Consider the following 23,245-nt stretch of genomic DNA (forward strand, 5'->3'; position numbering starts at 1 on the left):
TGGATGAAACATTTGCAGAAGAGCTCAACGGGCGTTGCCTCAGAGAAGCTACGTGATAACCAGAAGGGGATTTACTTTTGTACAAATAGTTTGAAGCTACAAGCACACATGCAAATCTGTACCTTTTATTACCAAGTAAAGTGATTTCTCTCACGACAGTGCCCCAAATTTAGTGGATGCTTCCAGCATTCTGTCCAGCTCTGGTTAACAGTTAATTAGGCTCACAGATATAGCAACAGAAAATGCACAGCTGATCTGAACTGAACAAAGGTTTAATTTTTACTTAAAATGTTAATTCTCTCTCCACAGATGCTGCCTGAGCTACTACATCTCTCCAGCATTTTCCATTTCTTTTGCTTCGAGATCTCCAGCACCTCCAGTTTTTTTTGGATTTACTGGTTCCGGATGCAATGCCTTTCTGTCAGCCAAGTTTCAGAACTGAAGTATTCACGATGCTTTTAATTTTTTTTTAATGCTTTTAATTTTTTTTTCAAATGCACTAGCCTGTCGTATCAACGTCAGTTTGGGGATGTTTTATCCGAGGTCATTTGCAGTCATTGAGAGGGTTCAAAAGTGATGAGCTTGACTCAAGTGTTTATGCCCCTTCTCCTTCTCCTGTTACTCCAGCAGACACCGACTGCTTCTCGTATTACCTACGCCCCTGAGCCACCGCCTCCGCCAATAATGTGCGATCCTGGACAACAGGTGTTGGCCTACACAAACTTCTACCCTGGGCCGCCGCATCTGCCACCTTACAGCCCGTACGATATACAGGTACTTATCCATCGAGGTACTTAGATAGTAAGACTGTCTTATCAACGTCACTGGTGAACGCTGCATTCAGCAGCCACTTTATTAGGTACAAGAGTGGAACCCAGTGTGGTCCTCTACTGCTGCCACCCATCCACTTCAAGGTTCAACGCGTTGTGTGTTCAGAGATGCTCTTCTGCACACCACTGTTGTAACACATGGTTATTTGAGTTACTGTCACCTTCCTGTCAGCTTGAACCAGACTGGGCATTCTCTTCTGACCTCTCTCGTTAACAAGGCAATTTCGCCCACAGAACTGCCACTCAATGGGTGTTTTTTTTGTTTCTCATACCATTCTGTATAAGCTCTAGAGACAGTTGTGCATGAAAATCCCAGATCAACAGTTTCTGAGATACTCAAACCACCCCATCTGGCAGCAACAATCATTCCACGGTCAAAATCAATTAGATCACACTTCTTCCTCGTTCCAATGTTTAGTCCAGACAATAACTGAACCTCTTGACCGTGTCTGCATGCTTTTATGCATTGAGTATTGCCACATGATTGGCTGATTAGATATTTGCATTAACAAGCAAGGGCCTCTGCCCCCTCCCTCTTCAGTCCTGACGGAGGGTTCCGGCCTGAAACGTTGACTGATCGTTTCCACAGATGCTGCCCGACCTGCTGAGTTCCTGCAGCGTGTTGTGAGTGTGTTTGTTACTGTGGTGGTAGCTCTGTGTTTATTCTTTGCTACTCTGCTGATTTCTGCTACCTGATAGCAGAGTAAGACCAGCGCATTATCAACCCTGAGATTTGTTTGCTTGTGGGCATACTCTGTAAGTCCAAGAATCATAAGGGAATTAATGAAAGACCACATCCAACAGGACAAACAACCAATGTGCAAAAGACAGCAAACTGTGCAAATACAAAATAAAAAATAAATAATAACAACAAAAAAAAAAGCCATAAATATCAAAAACATGAGATGAAGGGTCAGTGGGGATAATTCCACTCAAAAGGAATTTGAGTGACTTTATCCCCACTGGTCAAGAGCCTGATGTTTGGGGGGTAATAACTGTTCTTGAAGCTGGTGGTGAGAGTCCTGAGGTTCCTGTACCTTCTTCCAGATGGCAGCAGCGAGAAAGAGAGCATGACTTGGGTGGTGGGGGTCGCTGATGATGGATGCTGCTTTCCCTGCGATAGCGAACCGTCTAGATATGCTCAAAGCTGGGAAGGGCTTAACCCATAATAGACTGAGTCGTACCCACTAACTTCTGTAGGATTTTCCATTTAAGGGGCATTGGTTTGGTGGTTTCATACCAGACTGTGATGCAACCAGTCAGTATACTCTCCACCACTCATCTATCAAAGTTTGTCAAAGTTTTAGAAGTCATGCTGAACCTTCACAAACTCCTAAGAAAGTAGAGGAGCTGCTGTGCTTTCTCCCTAGTTGCATTTGTGTGCTGGGCCAGGCACAGATCTTCTGAAATTATAATACTGAGGAATTTAAAGTTGCTGTTCCTCTCCACTTTTGATCCCCTGATGAGTACAGGCTCATGGACCTCAGGTTTCCACCTCCTGAAGTCAATAATTAGCTCCTTGGTCTTGCTGACATTGAGTGAGAGGTTGTTGTTGTGACGCCACCCAGCCAGATTTTCAATCTCCCTCCTATATGCTGATTCATCACCACATGTGATTTGGCCAACGACAATGGTGTCGTTGTCAGCAAAATTAAATATGGCCTTGGAGCTGTGCTTAGCCACACAGTCTTAAGTGAGTAGAGCAGAGGTCTAAGCAACACAGTCTTATGGTGCACCTGTGTTGATGGAGATTGTGGAGAAGCTGTTGCCAATCTGAGCTGACTGAGGTCTGCAAATTGTTACGTGCCAGCAGCAATAGACCACAGACTCAGTTTTTAACGTTAAACAGCTATATTTTCAGTATCTACCTAAATACAGACAATTAAACAAATTACTCCCCTAAACAAAAGTTAACAGTGCTATGCATTAGCTTACAATCTGCAGAGGCCTAGGAACAGTTCTTCCCAAGTCTTACTCAAACAGAGTCCGAGGATAGCAATCCAGAAGGTTCCAGAAATCCACGGGAACAGGTACAGGTGTCTGTGAGGGAGAGCTCATAAATCCACCTTAGGATGATACAAGGTGACAGTCACAGAAGATTCCAGAAGTCGAGTAGTCGTCACTGAAATACTAGAGTCCATGCAGGGGTAACAAGGTGACGCCTAAGTTCCAAAATTCCCGTAGGGATACCACAAGGCGACAGTCACGGAATATTTCTTAACGTAAGTGGTAACACACTCGAATCCAGGTACAGATTAACAAAAAGTGGTCGCCACAGGATACTCCAGAAATCCAAGTATGGATCCTACAAAGTGACAGTCACATATACAATAGGCACTGTGTGCCGCTGATTGTCAATCTTCTGGACATGGTGACGTATTAGGCTCACCCACTGCTGTAGCGAACTCTTCGACACCGAGCACCGAGCACTGGTAGCTCGCAGTCCACTGTTCCTTCTCTGCCGAATTTCCCAGAAAACTTGTCCACATTTTTATAATAGGGAGGAGAAGATGGTGCGACGCAACGCGCGCGGCTGTTCCAAATGAATATCGATTATGTGTAACTAGGCGGCCGTGCACAATCCAGATTTGATGGAGCCGTGAGAAGCACGGAGGAACATCTGGAGAAACTTCTGAAATGCCTGCTTCACTGCCGCTGCTACTGTGCGATCGAGAATCTCTGGAGGGGAAGGCCCCTAATCCTCGACTTTGCCTATTGCCTGTCGCCGGGGCTGGGGTCGAAACGCTCGGCAGACATGGTGCTCGGTGCTCGATGTCGGAGAGGTGGTCGGAGGCTCGAAGTTTTCGGACAGACTCGGAGTCGGACTGTGGTCAGATGCTTCCAGGATGCTGCATCGGCAAGTTGGCGGCGCTGGAGGTTTACCGTCTGCGTGAGATGATGGGACTTTCGAGAGACTTTGAGACTTTTACTGTGCCCATGGTCTGTTCTTATCAAATTACGGTATTGCTTTGCACTGTTGTAACTATATGTTATAATTATGTGGTTTTTGTTAGTTTTTAAGTCATTTTGTCATGTATTTTTGTGATATCATTCTGGAAAAACATTGTATCATTTCTTAATGCATGCATTGCTAAATGATAATAAAAGGGGACCACGTGTCCTCATAATCATAATCATAATCATAATAATGACATAATCCACCCGCCTTGTCCAGGCGCTTAAAATGATGCTCGCAGTAAAAAAAATGTTGACACATAACAAAATGGTGAAAATGATGATCCGGGTGCACAAGGAAGTATTGAGACCTAAGACTTGAAGCTTATGATAAGTTTTGAGGGGATGATAGTATTGAATGCAGAGCTGTAGTTGATAAAGAGCATCCTGATGTATGCATCTTTGCTGTCTGGATGTTCCAGGGTTGAGTGAAGAGCCAATGAAGTGGTATCTGCTGTACTGGTAGGCAAATTGGAGTGGATCCAAGTCACTTCTCAGGCAGGAGTTGATGTGTTTCATCACCAGCTTCTCAAAACACTTCATCACAGAGGATATAAGTGCTATAGTACAATAGCCATTGAGGCATTCATACAATGCTTTCAACGATTGCATCTGCCAAATCTTCATTTTCATTGTAACATTCAAGCTGATTGTCGATACCTTCAAATTCTTCATCGGTGCTAACTTGTTGAAGTAGTGAAATAGTTTCACTTTCACTCCTGGCTGTCTCCGGCATCTCCAGCCTGAACGCTTGAAACCCCAGTGAGCAAAACGGTTCCGAATTGTCTTACTGTTTATTCCTTGTCAACTATCAGTGACCAAAATCACAGCATTTTGAACACAAACACACACAACTGACACTATTTAAAAACTGTTCGCACTGAGCTTGGTGTAGTGTCCAAAGGTCACTCAAGTGCAAGCGACAGACCCTATTTAGAAGCTGCTCGGCAACAGTCTTCTGTCCCAAATAAATGAAGGGAATCCCAGCTATTTTCTCAATTAGTATTTGTTTTTTAAGAGTTGTTCAAAATAAGCGACTGCCCTGATTAACCAATGACCCAATTAACTGGAATCCACTGTACTTGCTATTTTAAATGTGGTAATTTGCAAAGTGAATAGAGGGATGTCTGAGCCACAAGAACAGCTAGGGGTGCAGTTGATTTAGAATCAAAGTCAGGCTTATTATCACTGATATTAGTTGTGAAATGTGTTGTTTTGTGGGAGCTGTGCATTGCCAGCATAAAAGAACTGTTATAAGTTACATTAAAAATTAATTAACAGTGCAAAAGAGGAATCATGAGGTAGTAGAACATAGAACATAGAAGAGTACAGTACAGGAACAGGCCATTCGGCCCACAGTGTTGTGCCGACCCAGCTACAAAGCAAACTGAATACACCCAAACACTAATCCCTCCTGCCTGTACCATTCCATATCCCTCAGAATCAGAATCAGTTTTATTATCACTGGCATGTAACATGAAATTTGTTAACTTAGCAGCACCTTCCTTATATCCATGTCCTCTCCAGACATCTCCTAAAAGCCTCTAATGTACTTGCCTCTACCGTCATATCAGGCAGTACATTCTAGGCATCCACCACTCTCTAAGTAAAAAACTTAACCCTCACAGCCCCCTTGAACCTACCCACTCTCACCTTCAATGTATGCCCTCTGGTATTAATCATTTCAACCCTGGGAAACAGATACTCTCTGTCCACTCCATCTGTGCCTCTCATAATCTCGTAAACCTCTATCAGATCTTCCCTCAGTCTCCGACGCTCCAGAGAAAACAACCCAAGTTTGTCCAGCCTCTCATGATAGCACATGCCCTCTAAACCAGACAGCATCCCGGAAAACCTCTTCTGCGCCCTCTCCAAAGCCTCAACATCCTTCCTGTAGTGGGGTGACCAGAACTGTATCCAATACTCTAGATGTGGCCTAACCTGAGTTTTATAAAGTTGCAACATAACCTCCTAACTTTTGAACTCAGTGCCCTGACTAATATAAGCAAGCATTCCATAAAACTTCATAACCACCTTATCAACCTGCGTAGCTACTTTCAAGGAGCTAATGATTTTGATCATGGGATCTCTCTGTCCTTAACAGTGCACTGTCTCCTTTTGCATTTGCTCTACCGAGGTGCAACACCTCACATTTATCTGGGTTCATGGACTGTTCAGAAGTCTGATGGCAGAGGGGTTGAAGCTGTTCCTGAAACTGTTTTGCTACGTGTGGGTATGAATTTCAAAGGCTGCAACATACATTCAATAGGAGACCACGAGGGGAAGTTGTGAGGTCACTAGATAATCGTGTATGGGGTGGTTAGATTATTAGATTAGATTATGAGGGCACACAGTCCTCGTTTATTGTCATTTCGTTGTGCATGCATTAAGAAATGATACAATGTTCCTCCAGTATGATATCACAAAAACACAAGACAAACCAAGACTAAAAAACTGACAAAAACCACATAATTGTAACATATAGTTACAACAGTGCAAAGCAATACCGTAATTTGATAAGAACAGACCATGGGCACGGTTAAAAAAAAGTCTCAAAGTCTCTCGTAAGTCCCATCATCTCACGCAGACGGTAGAAGGGAAAAACTCTTCCTGCCATGAACCTCCAGCGCCGCAAACTTGCTGATGCAGCACCCTGGAAGCACCCGACCGCAGCCGACTCTTGAGTCCGTCCGAAAACTTCGAGCCTCTGACCAGCCCTCCGACACCGAGCACCATCTCCGCTGAGTGCTTCGACCCTGGCCCCGGCAACAGGCAATAGGCAAAGCCGAGGATCTGGGGCCTTTCCCTCCGGAGATTCTCGATCGCACAGTAGCAGCGGCAGCGAAGCAGGCATTTCAGAAGTTTCTCCAGATGTTCCTCCGTGCGTCTCACGTCTGTCTCCATCAAATTAGGATTGTGCACGGCCCCTACTTAACAAATACGATATCATTGAGAATAGTGAGTGGATCTGATGAACTGAGACCCTCTGTCAGCTGGAGTTGGCCATGGATATGGCGTCCTAGCTGATTACATGATACGCATACCAGGGCAGTACCATATGGAGAGCAGGTTATTGCCCATGCAGCAGGCTGCCCCTCTCCATGTAGCTGATAAACCCAAAGGAACAGCAGAGACCAATACAGTTTGGTACCAGCGGCATTGCAGAAGTTGTCAGTCTGTGTTGAACTTAACATAGGATTGCCTTAGGGACACCAGAGCCAGATTTTTCCTCAGGGTTTACTCCCGAAGCCTTCCCCATGAGTGGGTACAGCCGCAAAGCAGCGGAGGCTAGAGATCAGAGTTTTCCTTCTCCGAGATGAGCTGCCAACCATGGTTGATGAGCCCCATATACCCAAAGCAACTGGTTTCCAGGCCTTTGCCCCTTCTCCTGTCTATAGAAGCAGTTCCACTAAGTGAAGGCCTATCAACTTGGTTGTCATAGGCTATTTGAGACACATGCCACTGGGAGCATCAAATGGATAAAGTTTGGTGTTTAGTGTCAACTAGGATGTATTTATAGGAGTTTTTAAATATTTTTATTAGAGCTGATAAGCTAGACTTCCGTTAGGCATTCATGGAAGAAGAGATTCTGCAAATGCTGGTATTTCAGAGTGAGACACACAAAATGCTGGAGGAATTCAGCAGGTCAGGCACCCACGGAGAGGAATAAACACTCAAAGTTTTGGACTGAGACCTTTCATCCGGGCTGGAAAGGAAGGGAGGAGAAGCCAGAATAAGGTTGTGGGGGTGTTGGGAAGTAATACAAGCTGGCTAGTGATAGGTGGAGCTAGAAGGTAGGCGAAATAAAAACGCTGAGAGGTGATAGGTGGAAAAGGTAAAGGGGTGAAGAAGGGATTTGATAGGAGAGGAGAGTGGACCGTAAGAGAAAGGGAAGGAGCAGGACACCATAGGGAGGTGAGGAGAAGAGGATAGGCGAGAGGAGAGCCGGAATGGGAAAAGAGAGAAAGGGGAGGGGGGGAAAATTACTGGAAGTTAGAGAAATCAATGTTCATGCCTTCAGGTTAGAAGTTAACCAGCCAGAATATGAGGTGTTGCCTTTCTAACTTGGGAGCAGTTCTGTTAGAAATTGCTTTTGGTAACAACAAATAGCTCCATTCTCAATTTCTTTTCATAAGGTTTGTTATTGGGATTTTTGTTAGACTGACTGTTGTTATATGGCTTTAAGTATTTTTTAATTAATATGTCTCTATTCCTGTATAAACGAAAGGTACTGTAATAATAAATGTTCATGTTTTGGCAACATTCTAATAACTGAAAAATCCCATGATTTTTATAACTTGAGAACATTTGATGTTAAGTATCGTGAAAACAACAAATCATTATCCAGTAAGTGGGCTGCATTGAGTAATGTTGATTGATTGCTTTCTTTGTAACAGCATCCCAGTATATTCTCAGCCTCGACACCGTCTGATGATTCACAGTCCATTTCACAGTCTGCTTCAAGTTACATGTGGCCACCAAACACTCCTCCTCGCTACTCCCCAGCATACTTCCCACCCGATGAAAAGCCGCCGCCTTACACGCCGTAGATCTGTGACCTTCCTCCCGTGACCGGCACAGACTTGGTCGCGCTGAAGACCTCTATGACAAGAGCAGCGGCCGCACGGATCACCATGTGACTCCGCGCGATTCCTCTCGCCACCCGCTCTCGCTGCAGTGAGTTTTACGAGAGGAACTTACCTGTACAAAACAAAAACAAAACCATCAGCATATCATCCTGCTACCTATTGTTAAGGGTATGTTAATCTTTATTTGTTGGAAAATAATTCACTTATTACTCAAGGTTACTGTGAATAAAAAGCAAAGAAACAATTTTGGAAATTCAAGGCCCATTGGCGGTGTCATTTAACCCTTGATCCAATGAAGAAACGAGCTTAAGGAGTTAACTGCTCCATCCTATTTTCCTAGGTTGCTAATTTACTGATAAAGGCAGACATACTGTATGTACTTTATAATTGATAGTATATTTTTAGCTTTATGGTATTAACTTTCCCTGTGACTTTTTTTAACCCATTGAAATCCCTACTTTTTACTAATCTGCATTGCTCTTTACAAAGATATTGTGTATATTCTTGGTGTCTAGGTAAATGATACAATGCTGCTGTTATTAAGTAGATGTGTACTAACAGAGGCTTATTTTCATACTACGTACTGGTGGTACACCAGGTTGGTGTGCTAGAATATTAGTCCATTATCTCTCCTCCTTACCACAGCACGAGCCACACAGACTGAGCTTGGTTGTTCTGTTGAGCGGATTTCCATGTGGTCTCTCCCTTTCTCTCTCTCTCTCTCTCTCTCTCTCTCTGGGCATTGCACTTAAGCCGTGCACGCTTGCACTAAACGGAGAAAATCATCCGGGTTTCCAACTCTTAATTCCTTGTGCGAAGGTAGCATTAGAAAACAGAGGATAAGGCTCAGATTTTCCGTGGGTCAGTATTCACAGGAGGAATGGTCCTAATGTTCTTAAAAGGAAACAAAATGCTTGTGCTTAGGAGAGAAATTAAGGAAATTTAATTTCCTTTTCACGACTGAAACACATCAAGCATCTTCCTTGAAGCAAGGAGGTAAAGTCATAAAAAATAAAGTTATGTTATTAGTAGCTGAACTCTCTAGCAATAACTCTTTTGTGGCATTATTAAAGCAACTACAGGAATATTATCTGACAAAATCTGATACCAAGCCACAGTAGGGTAGATTGCTAAAAACTTGGTGAAAGAGGTGAAAGAGTTTGTTAAAGAAATAGAGAGAGATGGAGCAGGGGACAGACTTAGCTTACATCCTTGGCAGCTGAAGACAGTGATAGAGTTGAGCAAGCAGCCGAGATTAGTGGAAATCAGATTAACTGAGGCTGGAGAATTGGAATTGGAATTGGTTTGGTATTGTCACATGTACCGAGATACAGTGAAAAGTGTCTTGTGCATACACGGTGCACTGAGGTAGGACAAGGTGAAACAATAACAATACAGAATAAAGCATAACAGCTACAGAGAAAGTGCAGTGCAGGTAAACAATAAGGTACATCATCATATCGAGGTAGATTGTGAGATCAAGAGTCCAATTTACCTTACTAGGGAACTACTTCATAGTTTTCTAACGGCGGGATAGAAGCTATCCTTGACCCTGGGGGTATGTGCTTTCAGGCTTTTGTATCTTCTACCCAGTGGAAAAGGGGAGGAGAGATATGTCTGGGTTGGGTGGGGTCTTTGATTACGCTGGCTGTGTTACTGAGGCAGCGAGAAGTATAGACTTGAGACATGAGGTGCCGAGTCTGCATCTTCTTGTGATTTAATAGATACGTTCCTGAACCGAGAGAAGGCACATCTACAAGAACAGAGATGAGGAGCAAATGGGACTTGGTGGGAGTTTGGCCGGCTGCTTACTGAACACCACCTCCACAGAGATCCGATGGTTTTCTGATGACTCAATACTGTGCACACTTTTTGTGGCCAAATCAGGGAACAGAAAATATTTTCTTTGATGACTGCTTAAGAGGTGACAACTGAAAAAAAATGTGTTTGTGCTGTAGAAGAAGACAAATACCTCTATTAATTGTGGTAATTTTGAAAAATCACTCGGCATACTCCCTTCTCTGTGGACATTGATGGGAGTGGTAAAGCTACATAAGCACTGATTATACTATTTAAAAGCATTCAAATCATGCCATTAAAATGTGTCTGTGCAATGTTTTACTTCAGTAACCATCATTTTTTACACCACACATCCTCTGTTGCACTGCAGTTTATTGCTTCAATCCAAGGACGCGATTGGTTTGGTTCACAGGGTCTGCTACAGAGATCGGTAAGTCTGGGCTCTGAGGTTGGGTAGATGCTCTCCAAGCCTGGGGAGTGGCTGAGAAGGAGACGAGAGAACCCCAAACTGGAAGAGAGTGAGGCAAATGGGCCATTCTGGTAAGGTCTGGACTCCATGCAGTCGTAAAGAACCACAGCCCAAAGGCAGGCTGCGGTCATCTGCCTAGTCCCACCTACCTGCACTCGGACCCTCCTCATCCATGTACCTATGACTACTATCTAAGTAGTCATCTCCACCAGCGAGGCTTTGTTGCCCAAGATCTGGAAGTCAGTATTTGGATACCAACCATAATTGCAGTGAAATGGACTGTCTGCTTTTAAAACAAATTAGATTTAGTGTGGATTATAATTGACATCACAAGAATATTTCACCATATAAAGAAATGTAGTTTCTCGAAGAGAAGATAAAGATTAAAGTTCAAAGTAAACTTATTATCAGACTACATCCATGTCACCATATACAACCCTGAGATTCTTTTTCTTGCAGGCATACTCAATAAGTCTATAGAACAATAACCACAACAGAATGAGTGAGAGAGTGCCCAACTTGAGCGTTCAGCCAGTGTGCAGAAGACAACAAACTCTGCAAATACAAACTATAGAAATATTAACAATAAACAAATACGCAATAAATATCAAGAACACGAGATGAAGAGTCTTTGAAAGTGAGTCCATTGGTTGTGGCAACATTCCAATTATGGGTCAAGTGTAATTAACCCCTTTGGTTCAAGAGCCTGAGGTTTGGGGGGCATAACTTCCTGAACCTGATGGTGTGAGTCCTGAGGCTCCTGTACCTTCTTCCTGAAGGCAGTAGCGAGAAGAGACCATGGCCTGGGTGGTGGGGGTCCCAGGACATTAGCTTTATTTGTCACATATACTGGCCCTTTGACCCAGTATATCAGTGCCTAACATAATGCAGAATTAAATCAATTTTCTTCGGCGTATACACAATCCACATCCCTCCATTCCCTACATTTTCATTCTGCTTATTCCATGAATCCAAACAGCACCACCATCACCACGCTCTCCCACTCCTTCCAATGCCACTTATGTGAGCACATTAGCCACAGAATATGGAAGGGTCAAGACATAAGGTGCGAGTGCTTCAGTATGTGCTGGTGGGGAGATCAACGTGGGCAACTCCAGGGGCTGACGCACGACAGAGTATTGGGGAACGCTGACATCAATATGGGTTTCTGCAGGACTGTGATACGTTTTGAGTTCAAGAGCTGTGAGGTAATATTGCAGCTCGACGAGACTGGTTAAACCACACTTAGAGTACTGTGTTCAGTTCTGTGGAAGCGTTAGTGAGAGTTCAGAGGAGATTTACCAGGTTGCTGCCAGGATTAAAGAGCATGTCTTGTGAAGAAAGGTTGAGTGAACCAAGGCTTTTCTCTTTTAAGCGAAGGATAATGAAAAACAACTTGATAAAGGGCTGTAAGATTATATGACTAAAGGACACAGGAGCAAAATTCAGCTATTCAGCCCATTGAGCCTGCTCCATCATTCCATCATATCAGATTTATTATCCCTCTCAACCCCATTCTCCTGCCTTCTCCCCATACCTTCGACGTACTGACCAGTCAAACATCTGTCAACTCCACTTTAAGTATACTCAATCAGTTGGCCTCCACAGCAATCTGAGACAGTGAATTCCACAGATTCGCTACCCTCCTCATCTCTGATCTAAGCATTCATCCCTCTATCCAGAGGCTGTAGTCTCTGGTTCTAGGCTCGCCTACTATGGGAAACATCCACTTATCTGGGCCTTTCAATATTTGATAGGTTTTAATAAGATCCCTCATCATTCTTCTAAACTTCAGCAAGTACAGGCCCAGAGCCATCAAACACTCCTCATATGTTAACCCTTTCATTCCTGGACTCATTCTCGTGGACCTCCTCTGGACCCTTGCCAGTGCGAGCACGTCTTTTCTTAGATAAGGGGCCCAAAACTGCTCACAATACCCCAAGTGTGGTCTGACCAATGCCTTATAAAGCCTCAGTGTCACATCCTTGCTGCTATATTCTCGTGCTCTCGAAATGAATGCTAACATTGCATTTGCCTTCCTTACCACTGCCTCAACCTGCAAGATAACCTTTAGGGAATCCTGCACAAGGACTCCCAGATCCCTTTGCACCTCTGATTTTTGAATTTTTTTCCTCATTTAGAAAAGAGTCTATGCCTTTATTCCTTCTACCAAAGTCACCATGCATTTCCCTACTCATTCCATCAGCCATTTCTTTGCCCATTCTCCCAAATTGTCTAAAGCCTTCTGCAGACTCCCTGCTTCCTCAACACTACCTGCTCCTCCGCCCATCTTCGTATCATCCACAAACATGGCCATAAAGTCATCAATTCTGTCATCCAAATCATCGACATACAAAGTGAAAAGGAATGGCCCCAACACTGACCCCTGTGGAACATCATTAATCATAACCAACCAGTAAAGGTCCCCTTTATTCCCACCCCCACTCTTTGCCTCTTGTCAGTCGGCCAATCTTCTTTCCATGCTAGTATCTCTCCTGTAATACCATGGGCTCTTGTTACGCAGCTTGATGTGTGGCACCTTGTCAAAGGCCTCCTTCCCAGCCATGGTTGCCCCATCTTCCCTTTAGAATACTTCTTCATCTTTAGGATGTATCTATTCTGTGCCTCCCAAACTGCCCCCAGAAACCCCAGCCGTTGCTGTTCTGCCATCATCCCTGCCAGTGTTCCCTTCCATCAACTTTGGGCAGCTCCTCTCTCACGCCTCTGTAATTCCATTTACTCCACTGTAATACTGATACATCTGACTTTATCTCTTTCCTCTCAAACTGCAGGGTGAATTGTGTTATATTATGATCACTGTCTCCTACGGGTTCCTTTACCTCAAGCTCCCTAATTAAATCTGGTTCATTACACAATATCCAATCAAGAATTGCCTTTCCCCTAGTGGACTCGATCACAAACTGCTTTAAAAAGCCATCATAGGCATTCTACAGATGTCATCCCTTGGGATCCAGCACCAACCTGATTTTTCCAGTCTAACTGCATACTGAAATCCTCCATTGCCTTTATACGAGAGTTAGAACTGACAACCAGGGACTTTTTCCCCAGAGCAGAAATGGTTATCATGAGGGTGTAAACTTTAAGATGTTTCAAAGAAAATGTAGTGGGGATGTCAGAGGAAGGTTGTGCACACAGAGAGTGGTAGGTTTGTGGAAGGCGTTAGCTGGGGTGGTGGAAGAGGCTGGTACATTGGGTACATTTAAGAGACTTATTCAGGCAAATGGATTAAGGAAAAATAATGGACTATATGAGAGGGAGGCATTAGATTGATCTTGGAGCAGGCTAAAGAGCTGGCGCAGCACAGTGGGCCAAAGGGCCTGTACTGTGCTGTAATGTCCTATGTACGTTCATAAATCGATAAGGAACAGCAGTGTGTCAGAGGGTCACAGAAACAGTCGTGATAGTGTGCTCGTAGTTAACGTGGACAATGCATTTCACTGTATATTTCAATGTACATGTGATAAATGTATCTGAATCTGAGCTGGGCACGTTTGGTGAGGAGAGGGAATAGGGCTGTATTAGGGGGTCTATACAGGGACATGGCTCAGTAGGTTGTCCATGCAGACATTTGGCACTAATTAGGGAATCTTAAATGCAACTTACTGGAGTGTAGAAAGTCAAAACACCTTATCCTGGAGGAGCCAGATGACATGAAACATACATATACTTGAACAGGTGAGACCTCCGCCTGTTCTGTTTTGGTTGAGGGGGTCAGAGGCCAATAAAAAGAGCAATGGATTTATCAAATTTTGGGGAATAATCATCCCAATCAGGAATTCAAGACCGACACTAAGAGGTAGGTGTTACAGGTAGGATGGATCGAAAGTTAGGAAGATCTGATATCAATAATAACAATGTCCACTTAACTTTAAGAGAGTTGGGGCTTTACTGTTTGGAGAGAAGGAGGATGAGAGGAGACATGATAGAGATGTACAAGATAATAAGAGGAATAGATAGAGTGGATAGCCAGCGCCTCTTCCCCAGGGCACCACTGCTCAATACAAGAGGACATGGCTTTAAGGTAAGGGGTGGGAAGTTCAAGGGGGATATTAGAGGAAGGTTTTTCACTCAGAGAGTGGTTGGTGTGTGGAATACACTGCCTGAGTCAGTGGTGGAGGCAGATACACTAGTGAAGTTTAAGAGAGTACTGGACAGGTATATGGAGGAATTTAAGTTGGGGGCTTATATGGGAGGCAGGGTTTGAAGGTTGGCACAACATTGTGGGCTGAAGGGCCTGTACTGTGCTGTACTATTCTATGTTCTATTTATATATTCAAGAGATCTGCAGATGCTAGAAATCATGAATAACAAGACAAAAAATGCTTGAGTAATCCAGCAAGTCAGACAGCATTTATAGAGGGGAATAACAGCTGATGTTTCAGTCTGTGACCCTTCATCAAGAATGGAAAGGAAGGGGGTAGAAGCCAGAATAAGAAGGTGGGGACAGAGGGGAAGAGGTACCAGGTGGCAGGTGGTAGATGAGACCAGATGAGGGAGAAGCTGGGTGGGTGGGGAGAGGGGGTGAAGTGAGAAGCAGGGAGGGGATAGGTGGAAGAGGTAAAGGGCTGAAGGAAGAATCTACTAGGAGAGAACAGTGGACCATGGAAGGAAGGGAGGGAGGAAGAGAACCAGAGAGAGGTAATGGTTAGTGAAGGGGTGAGAGGGTATCGAGAATGGGGAATGGAAAAAGAGTGAAGGGGGCAGGAAAATACTGACAGAGAAATCAATATTCATGCCATCAGGTTGGAAGTTATTTACTGTATAAATAAATAGGCATCTGTTAGTCTCGTGAGACCATGGATTTGCGCCTTGGAAGGTTTCCAGGGCACAGGCCTGGGCAAGGTTGTATGGAAGACCCATAGTTGCCCATGCTGCAAGTCTCCCCTCTCCACGCCACCGATGTCCAAGGGAAGGGCATTAGGACCCATACAGCTTGGCACCATGTCGTCGCAGAGCAATGTGTGGTTAAGTGCCTTGCTCAAGGACACAACACGCTGCCTCAGGTGAGGCTCAAACTAGCGACCTTCAGATCACTAGACTGATGCCTTAACCACTTGGCCACGTGCCAACACTGTATATTTACTGTATATGGTGCTTTTAATGTTGTAAAATGGCTCCATGGCATTATGAAACGAAGTTGGCACACAGCTGACATTAGGACTGATAACCAAAGGCATGGTCAGAGAGCAAAGTTTTAAGGAACTTTTAAAGGAGGAACGAGAAGCCTCAGAGCTGGGTACTGAGGTTACTGAAGAGATAACTTCCGAGAGCTGGACACCAAGGGTCCTGAAGAGGCAGTTTCCAGTAATGCCATGACTAAACCCAGGGCTTCACAAGCCAAGGCTCAGGATTGTATAACAGCACTTCCACAGGACAAAATGTATGAAATGTGTTGAATACATTCTGGTGAACTGCACTGGGGGTAGAAATACTGAAATAATAAAGCACTATAATGATTTATTTTCATCTCTTGACAAATCTTTAAGTTGATACGATAATACATCAAAAAACACAAAGTAGGTATTTTTATGAGAAAAGACTGCTAACAAACTCATTTTTCTTTGGTCTTGATTTTTAAAATTTCAGTATGTTCCACATTCCCTCATGTATAAAACCACATTTTTAAGAAACCTCAAAAAAATCTAAAAATGTGTGTTTTATCATCAAGAATCAAGTTAATTTCCACAGGCACAAGACCATAAGATATAGGAGCAGAATTAAGCCATTTGGCCCGTCAAGTCTGCTCTGCCATTTCATTATGGCTGATCCAATTTTCCTCAGCACCATTCTCCCGCCTTCCTTCCCATATCCCTTCATGCCTGATCAATCAAGAATCTATTCATCTCTGCCTTAAATATATGTAAAGACTTGGCCATCACAGCTGCCTGTGGCACAGAATTCCACAGATTCACCACTCTGGTGAAAGAAATTCCTCCCCATTTCCATTCTAAAATTACTCCTCTCTATTCCGAGACTGTGTCCTCTGGTCTTAGCCTCTCCCACCACAGGAAACATCCTCTCTACATCCACTCTATCAAGGCCTTTCACCATTCAATAGACTTCAATGAGGTCACCCCTTATTCTTCTGAATTCTAGTGAATACAGGCCCACAGCTATCAAATGCTCTTCATAATTCAAGCCATTCAATTTTCATGAACCTCCTTTGAACCCTCTCCAATTTCAGCACATCTTTACCAAGAGGCCCAAAGCTGCTCACAATATCCCGAGTGAGGTCTCACCAGTGCTTTATAAGGTTTCAACATTTTATATGTTTAATATTCTAGTCCTTCCTAACGCAGACTCAACCAGCAAATTAACCATTAGGGAATCCCTTCACTCCACTGTAATACTGATACATCTGACTTTAGCTTCTCCTTCTCAAATTTCAGGTTGAATTTAATCATATTATCTTTTTCTTCGGCTGTCTATCAATTTCGATGTTGACTGAAGCCCGGACAAGGTTGTATGGAAGACTGGCAGTTGCCCATGGTGCAAGTCTCCCCTCTCCACACCATCGATGTTGTCCAAGGGAAGGGCACTAGGACCCATACAGCTTGGCACCGGTGTCGTCACAGAGCAATGTGTGGTTAAGTGCCTTGCTGAAGGATACAACACGCTGCCTCAGCCAAGGCTCGAACTAGCGACCTTCAGATCACTAGACCAATGCCTTAACCACTTGGCCACGTGCCAACATGCGTGGTCACTTTTATGATATTATTATCACTTGCCCTTAACTGTTCCTTTGCCTTAAGGTCTCAAATAATTTCTCATTCATTGCAAAACACCCAATCCCGAATAGCTGATCCTCTAGTGGGCTCAACCATGAACTGCTCTAAAAAGCCATCTCGAAGGCACCCTAGAAAGTCCCCCTTCTGGAATCCCGCACCAACCTGATTTCCCAATCTATTTGCATATTGAAATTGCCCATGACTATAGTAACATTGACCTTCTGGCTTGCCTTTTCTATCTTTCGTTGTAACTGGGCCAGTGAAGGAGTGGAGCTTTGAGGCTTTGACTCGAGAGATTCTGGCAGTTTTGGCAGTTGGACTGTGCAATCAAGTCAATCAAGATTTGAATAGCTCAGACTCAGCAGAAAGCAGCTGATTGGGCAATCGAGTTCAGGTGACCAAACATTTTGAAAAGCTCAAACAGATAAATAGAGGGATAGCTCAAGCGGAGCGGCCAGTGAGTGAGCGGGCCGGTGAAGGAGTGGAGCTTTGAGGCTTTGACTCGAGAGGCTTCGACGAGAAGAGGCAGAGGATGAGCTTGTTCCCAGTTAGTCTTTACAATGCCTCCTGAGACGGTGATGTGCCTCTCATGTGAGATGTGGCAGTCTTGGGGGAACTCCCCTCTCCCGCAGAGTCACATCTGCCAGAAGTGCATGCAGCTGGGCAATCTGGAAGACCGTATAAGGAATCTGGAGCAGCAGCTGGATGACCTTCCACTCATAAGGGAGAATGAGGCAGTCATAGATGAGAGCTACGGGGAGGTAGTCACACCTAGGCTGCCGGAAGCAGGTCGTTGGGTGACAGTCAGAGGGGGGAAAGCGAAGGTGAGCAGACAGGTAGTGCAGAGCACCCCTGTAGCCATTCCCCCAAATAATAAATTTACCGTCCTGGATGCAGTTGGTGGGGACGACCGACCAGGGGTGAGCCACGGTGGCAGGGACTCCAGCACTGAGTCTGACCCTGTGGTACAGAAAGGTGGGATGGAGAAGAGGAGAGCTGTCATCACTGGGGACTCTAAAGTCAGAGGAGCAGACAGGAGATTTTGTGGATGTGAGAAGGACACCCACATGGCTTGTCGCCTCCTGGGTGCCAGGGTCCGGGATGTCTCTGACCGGGTGCACAACATCCTGGTTCGAGAGGGAAAGCAACCAGAAGTCGTGATACATGTTGGCACCAACGACATAGGCAGGAAGAGAGATGAGGTCCTGAAATGTGAGTTTCGGGAACTAGGCAGAAGGCTGAAGAACAGGACCTCAAGGGTGGCATTCTCAGGATTGCTGCCAGTGTTACGTGATAGTGATGGTAAGAATTAGAGGAGATGGCAGTTGAATGCGTGGCTGAGGAGTTGGTGCAGGAGGCAGGGTTTTAGATTTTTGGATCATTAGGATCTCTTCTGGGGAAGGTGGGACCTGTACAGATTGGATGGGTTGCACCTGATCTCGAGGGAGAGCAATATCCTTGCAGGTAGGTATGCTAGGATGGTTTGGGAGGGTTTAAACTAATTTGCAAGGGGGATGGGACCCAGAGTGATAGAGCAGTGAAAGAAGTGCATGGAGTAAAGCCAGATCTAACATACAGAGAGGCTTTGAGGAAAGAGAAGCAGAATAAAGGGTGTAAAGGTAGGAAGGTAGAAGGGCTAAAATGTGTGTACTTCAATGCAAGAAGCATCAGGAACAAAGGTGATGAACTGAGAGCTTGGATACATACATGGAATTATGATGTAGTGGCCATTACAGAGACTTGGCTGGCACCAGGGCAGGAATGGATTCTCAATATTCCTGGATTTCAGTGCTTTAAAAAGGATAGAGAGGGGGGAAAAGGGGAGGAGGGGTGGCATTACTGGTCAGGGATACTATTACAGCTACAGAAAGGGTGTGTAATGTAGCAGGATCCTCTTTTGAGTCGGTATGGGTGGAAGTCAGGAACAGGAAGGGAGCTGTTACTCTATTGGGCGTATTCTATAGGCCCCCTGGTAGCAGCAGAGATACCGAGGAGCAGATTGGGAGGCAGATTTTGGAAAGGTGCAAAAATAACAGGGTTGTTATCATGGGTGACTTTAACTTCCCTAATATTGATTGACACCTGATTAGTTCCAACGGTTTAGACGGGGCAGAGTTTGTTAAGTGTGTCCAGGACGGATTCCTGTCACAGTATGTTGACAGGCCAACTAGAGGGAATGCTATACTAGATCTAGTATTAGGTAACAAACCGGGTCAGGTCACAGATCTCTCAGTGGGTGAGCATCTGGGGGACAGTGACCACCGCTCCCTGGCCTTTAGCATTATCGTGGAAAAGGACAGAGTCAGAGAGGACAGGAAAATTTTTAATTGGGGAAGGGCAAATTATGAGGCTATAATGCTAGAACTTGCGGGTGTGAATTGGGTGATGCTTTTGCGGGGAAATGTACTATGGACATGTGATCGATGTTTAGGGATCTCTTGCAGGATGTTAGGGATAAATTTGTCCCGGTGAGGAAGATAAAGAATGGTAGGGTGAAGGAACCATGGGTGACTAGCGAGGTGGAAAATCTAGTCAGGTGGAAGAAGGCAGCATACATGAGGTTCAGGAAGCAAGGATCAGATGGGTCTATTGAGGAATATAGGGAAGCAAGAAAGGACCTTAAGAAGGGGCTGAGGAGAGCAAGAAGGGGGCATGAGAAGGCCTTGGCGAGTAGGGTAAAGGAAAACACCAAGGCATTCTTCAATTATGTGAAGAACAAAAGGATGACAGGAGTGAAAGTAGGACCGATTAGAGATAAAGGTGGGAAGATATGCCTGGAGGCTGTGGAAGTGAGTGAGGTCCTTAATGAATACTTCTCTTCGGTATTCACCAATGAGAGGGAACTTGATGACGGTGAGGACAATGTGAGTGAGGTTGATGTTCTGGAGCATGTTGATATTAAGGGAGAGGAGGTGTTGGAGTTGTTAAAATACATTAGGATGGATAAGTCCCCGGGCCCTGATGGAATATTCCCCAGGCTGCTCCACAAGGTGAGGGAAGAGATTGCTGAGCCTCTGGCTAGGATCTTTATGTCCTCGTTGTCCACGGGAATGGTACTGGAGGATTAGAGGGAGGGGAATGTTGTCCCCTTGTTCAAAAAAGGTAGTAGGGATAGTCTGGGTAATTATAGACCAGTAAGCCTTATGTCTGTGGTGGGAAAGCTGTTGGAAAAGATTCTTAGAAATAGGATATATGGGCACTTAGAGAAACATGGTCTGATCAGGGACAGTCAGCATGGCTTTGTGAATGGCAGATCGTGTCTAACAAGCCTGATAGATTTCTTTGAGGAGATGACCAGGCATATAGGTGAGGGTAGTGCAGTGGATGTGATCTACATGGATTTTAGTAAGGCATTTGACAAGGTTCCACACTGCAGGCTTATTCAGAAAGTCAGAAGGCATGGGATCCAGGGAAGTTTGGCCAGGTGGATTCAGAATTGGCTTGCCTGCAGAAAGCAAAGGGTCGTGGTGGAGGGAGTACATTCAGATTGGAGGGTTGTGACTCATGGTGTCCCACAAGGATCTGTTCTGGGACCTCTACTTTTCGTGATTTTTATTAACAACCTGGATGTGGGGGTAGAAGGGTGGGTTGGCAAGTTTGCAGATGACACAAAGGTTGGTGGTGGTGTGGATAGTGTAGAGGATTGTCAAAGGTTGCAGAGAGACATTGATAGGATGCAGAAGTGGGCTGAGAAGTGGCAGATGGAGTTCAACCCGGAGAAGTGTGAAGTGGTACACTTTGGAAGGACAAACTCCAAGGCAGAGTACAAAGTAAATGGTAGGATACTTGGTAGTGTGGAGGAGCAGAGGGATCTCGGGGTACATGTCCACAGATTCCTGAAAGTTGCCTCACAGGTAGATAGGATAGTTAAGAAAGCTTATGGGGTGTTAACCTTCATAAGTCGAGGGATAGTGTTTAAGAGTCGCGAGGTAATGATGCAGCTCTATAAAACTCTGGTTAGGCCACACTTGGAGTACTGTGTCCAGTTCTGGTCACCTCACTATAGGAGGGATGTGGCAGCATTGGTAAGGGTACAGAGGAGATTTACCAGGATGCTGCCTGGTTTAGAGAGTATGCATTATGATCAGAGATTAAGGGAGCTGGGGCTTTACTCTTTGGAGAGAAGGAGGATGAGAGGAGACATGATAGAGGTGTACAAGATATTAAGAGGAATAGATAGAGTGGACAGCCAGCGCCTCTTCCCCAGGGCACCACTGCTCAATACAAGAGGACTTGGCTTTAAGGTAAGGGGTGGGAAGTTCAAGGGGGATATTAGAGGAAGGTTTTTTACTCAGAGAGTGGTTGGTGCGTGGAATACACTATCTGAGTCAGTGGTGGAGGCAGATACACTAGTGAAATTTAAGAGAGTACTAGACAGGTATATGGAGGAATTTAAGGTGGGGGATTATATGGGAGGCAGGGTTTAAGGGTCGGCACAATATTGTGGGCCGAAGGGCCTGTACTGTGCTGTACTATTCTTAGTTCTATGTTCTTGTAGATCGTATACTTACTACTGTTTGGGGATCTGTATACAACTCCTTTCAGGGTTTTTCCCCCTTGCATTTCCTTAGCTCTATCTGCAATGATTCAACACCTTCCGACCCCCTGTCACTTCTTTCCAATCATTGATTTTATTTTTTAACAACAGAGCAATGCCACCTCCTCTGCCTTCCTGCCTGTCCTTTGAATACAATCTGTATCCTTGGACATTAAGCTCCCAGCTATAATCGTCTTTCAGCCATGACTCAGTGATGCCCACGACATCGTACCTGCCAATCTGCATCTGTGTTGCAAGTTTATCTGTCTTACTCCGTATATTTTGCACATTCAGATACAACACCTTCAGTCCTGTATTTACCCTTGTCGATTTTGTCCTCCTTTTATATTGCAATTCATCCTGTCGACTACAATTTTGCCCTATCAACAGCCCTTCCTCACTATACATTGCCTCTGTTTGTAAACCAGCTCCCTCATCTTCAGTGCTATTACCCACCTTTCCTACAGTACTTCTTGCATTGAAATATACACAGCTCAGGACACTGGTCGCACTATGCTTAACCTTTTGATTAATAACTTTGTCTGAGGTCTTACCAACATCTGCCTCCACAACCTCTCCACTATCTGTTCTGGCATTCTGGTTCCCATCCTCCCGCAACTCTACTTTAAACCCCACTGTGCGGCATTAACAAACTTTCCCGCTAGGATGTTAGTCCCCTCTGGTTCAGGTACAAACCATCCCTTCTGTACAGGTCCCATGTTCCCTGGAAGAGAGCGCAACGATCCAAAAATATTATGCCCTCCCTCCTACACCAACTGCTTAGCCATGTATTAAATTGTATAATCTTCCTAGTTCTAGCCTCACTAGCACATGGCATAGGCAGCAATCCTGAGATCACAACCCTGGAGGCCATGCCCTTTAATTTAGCACCTAACTCCCTGAACGCCTTATGCAGAAGTTCATCACTTGTCCTACCCATGTCATTGGTACCTACATGGTACTTACCCATGTTCACCCTTCCACGTAAGAATGGTGGGGATTTGATCTGAGATATCCCGGACCCTGGCACCCAGGAGGCAATATACCATCCAGAAATCTCATAGTCGACCACATACCTCCTGCCCCTTACCCTAACAAATCCCCTATCACTACAGCGTGTCTCCTCTTCCCCCTTCCTTTCTGAGTCACTAAGCCAGACCCAGTGCCAGAGACCCGACAACAGTGTCTTTCCTCTGTTAGGTCAACCTCCCGATGGTATCCACAGTGATATACCTGTTGTTGAGGGGGATGGACACAGTTGTACTCTGCACTGGCTCCTTCACCCCTTTCCCCTTCCTGACCGCCAACCGGTTTCC

General features: G+C 44.8%; 1 protein-coding gene across 4 annotated transcripts in view; it reads left to right on the top strand.

Annotated features, from left to right (window-relative positions):
- tmem255a (transmembrane protein 255A) overlaps positions 1 to 10,477 on the top strand; it is a 108,928-nt gene extending 98,451 nt beyond the window's left edge. For 2 of the 4 annotated variants that reach the window (XM_063061448.1, XM_063061446.1), the window contains exons 8-9: positions 628 to 774; positions 8,183 to 10,477. In XM_063061448.1, coding sequence (XP_062917518.1) covers positions 628 to 774; positions 8,183 to 8,335 — 300 coding nt within the window. In that variant the 3' untranslated portion in view covers positions 8,336 to 10,477. The remainder of the gene's footprint in view (positions 1 to 627; positions 775 to 8,182) is intronic. The other 2 variants (XR_010019618.1, XM_063061447.1) reach the window with 2 other exon arrangements.
- The last annotated feature ends 12,768 nt before the right edge of the window (positions 10,478 to 23,245 follow it).

The sequence above is a fragment of the Mobula hypostoma genome, chromosome 10 (assembly GCF_963921235.1).
Source record: "Mobula hypostoma chromosome 10, sMobHyp1.1, whole genome shotgun sequence".
NCBI lineage: Eukaryota > Metazoa > Chordata > Chondrichthyes > Myliobatiformes > Myliobatidae > Mobula > Mobula hypostoma.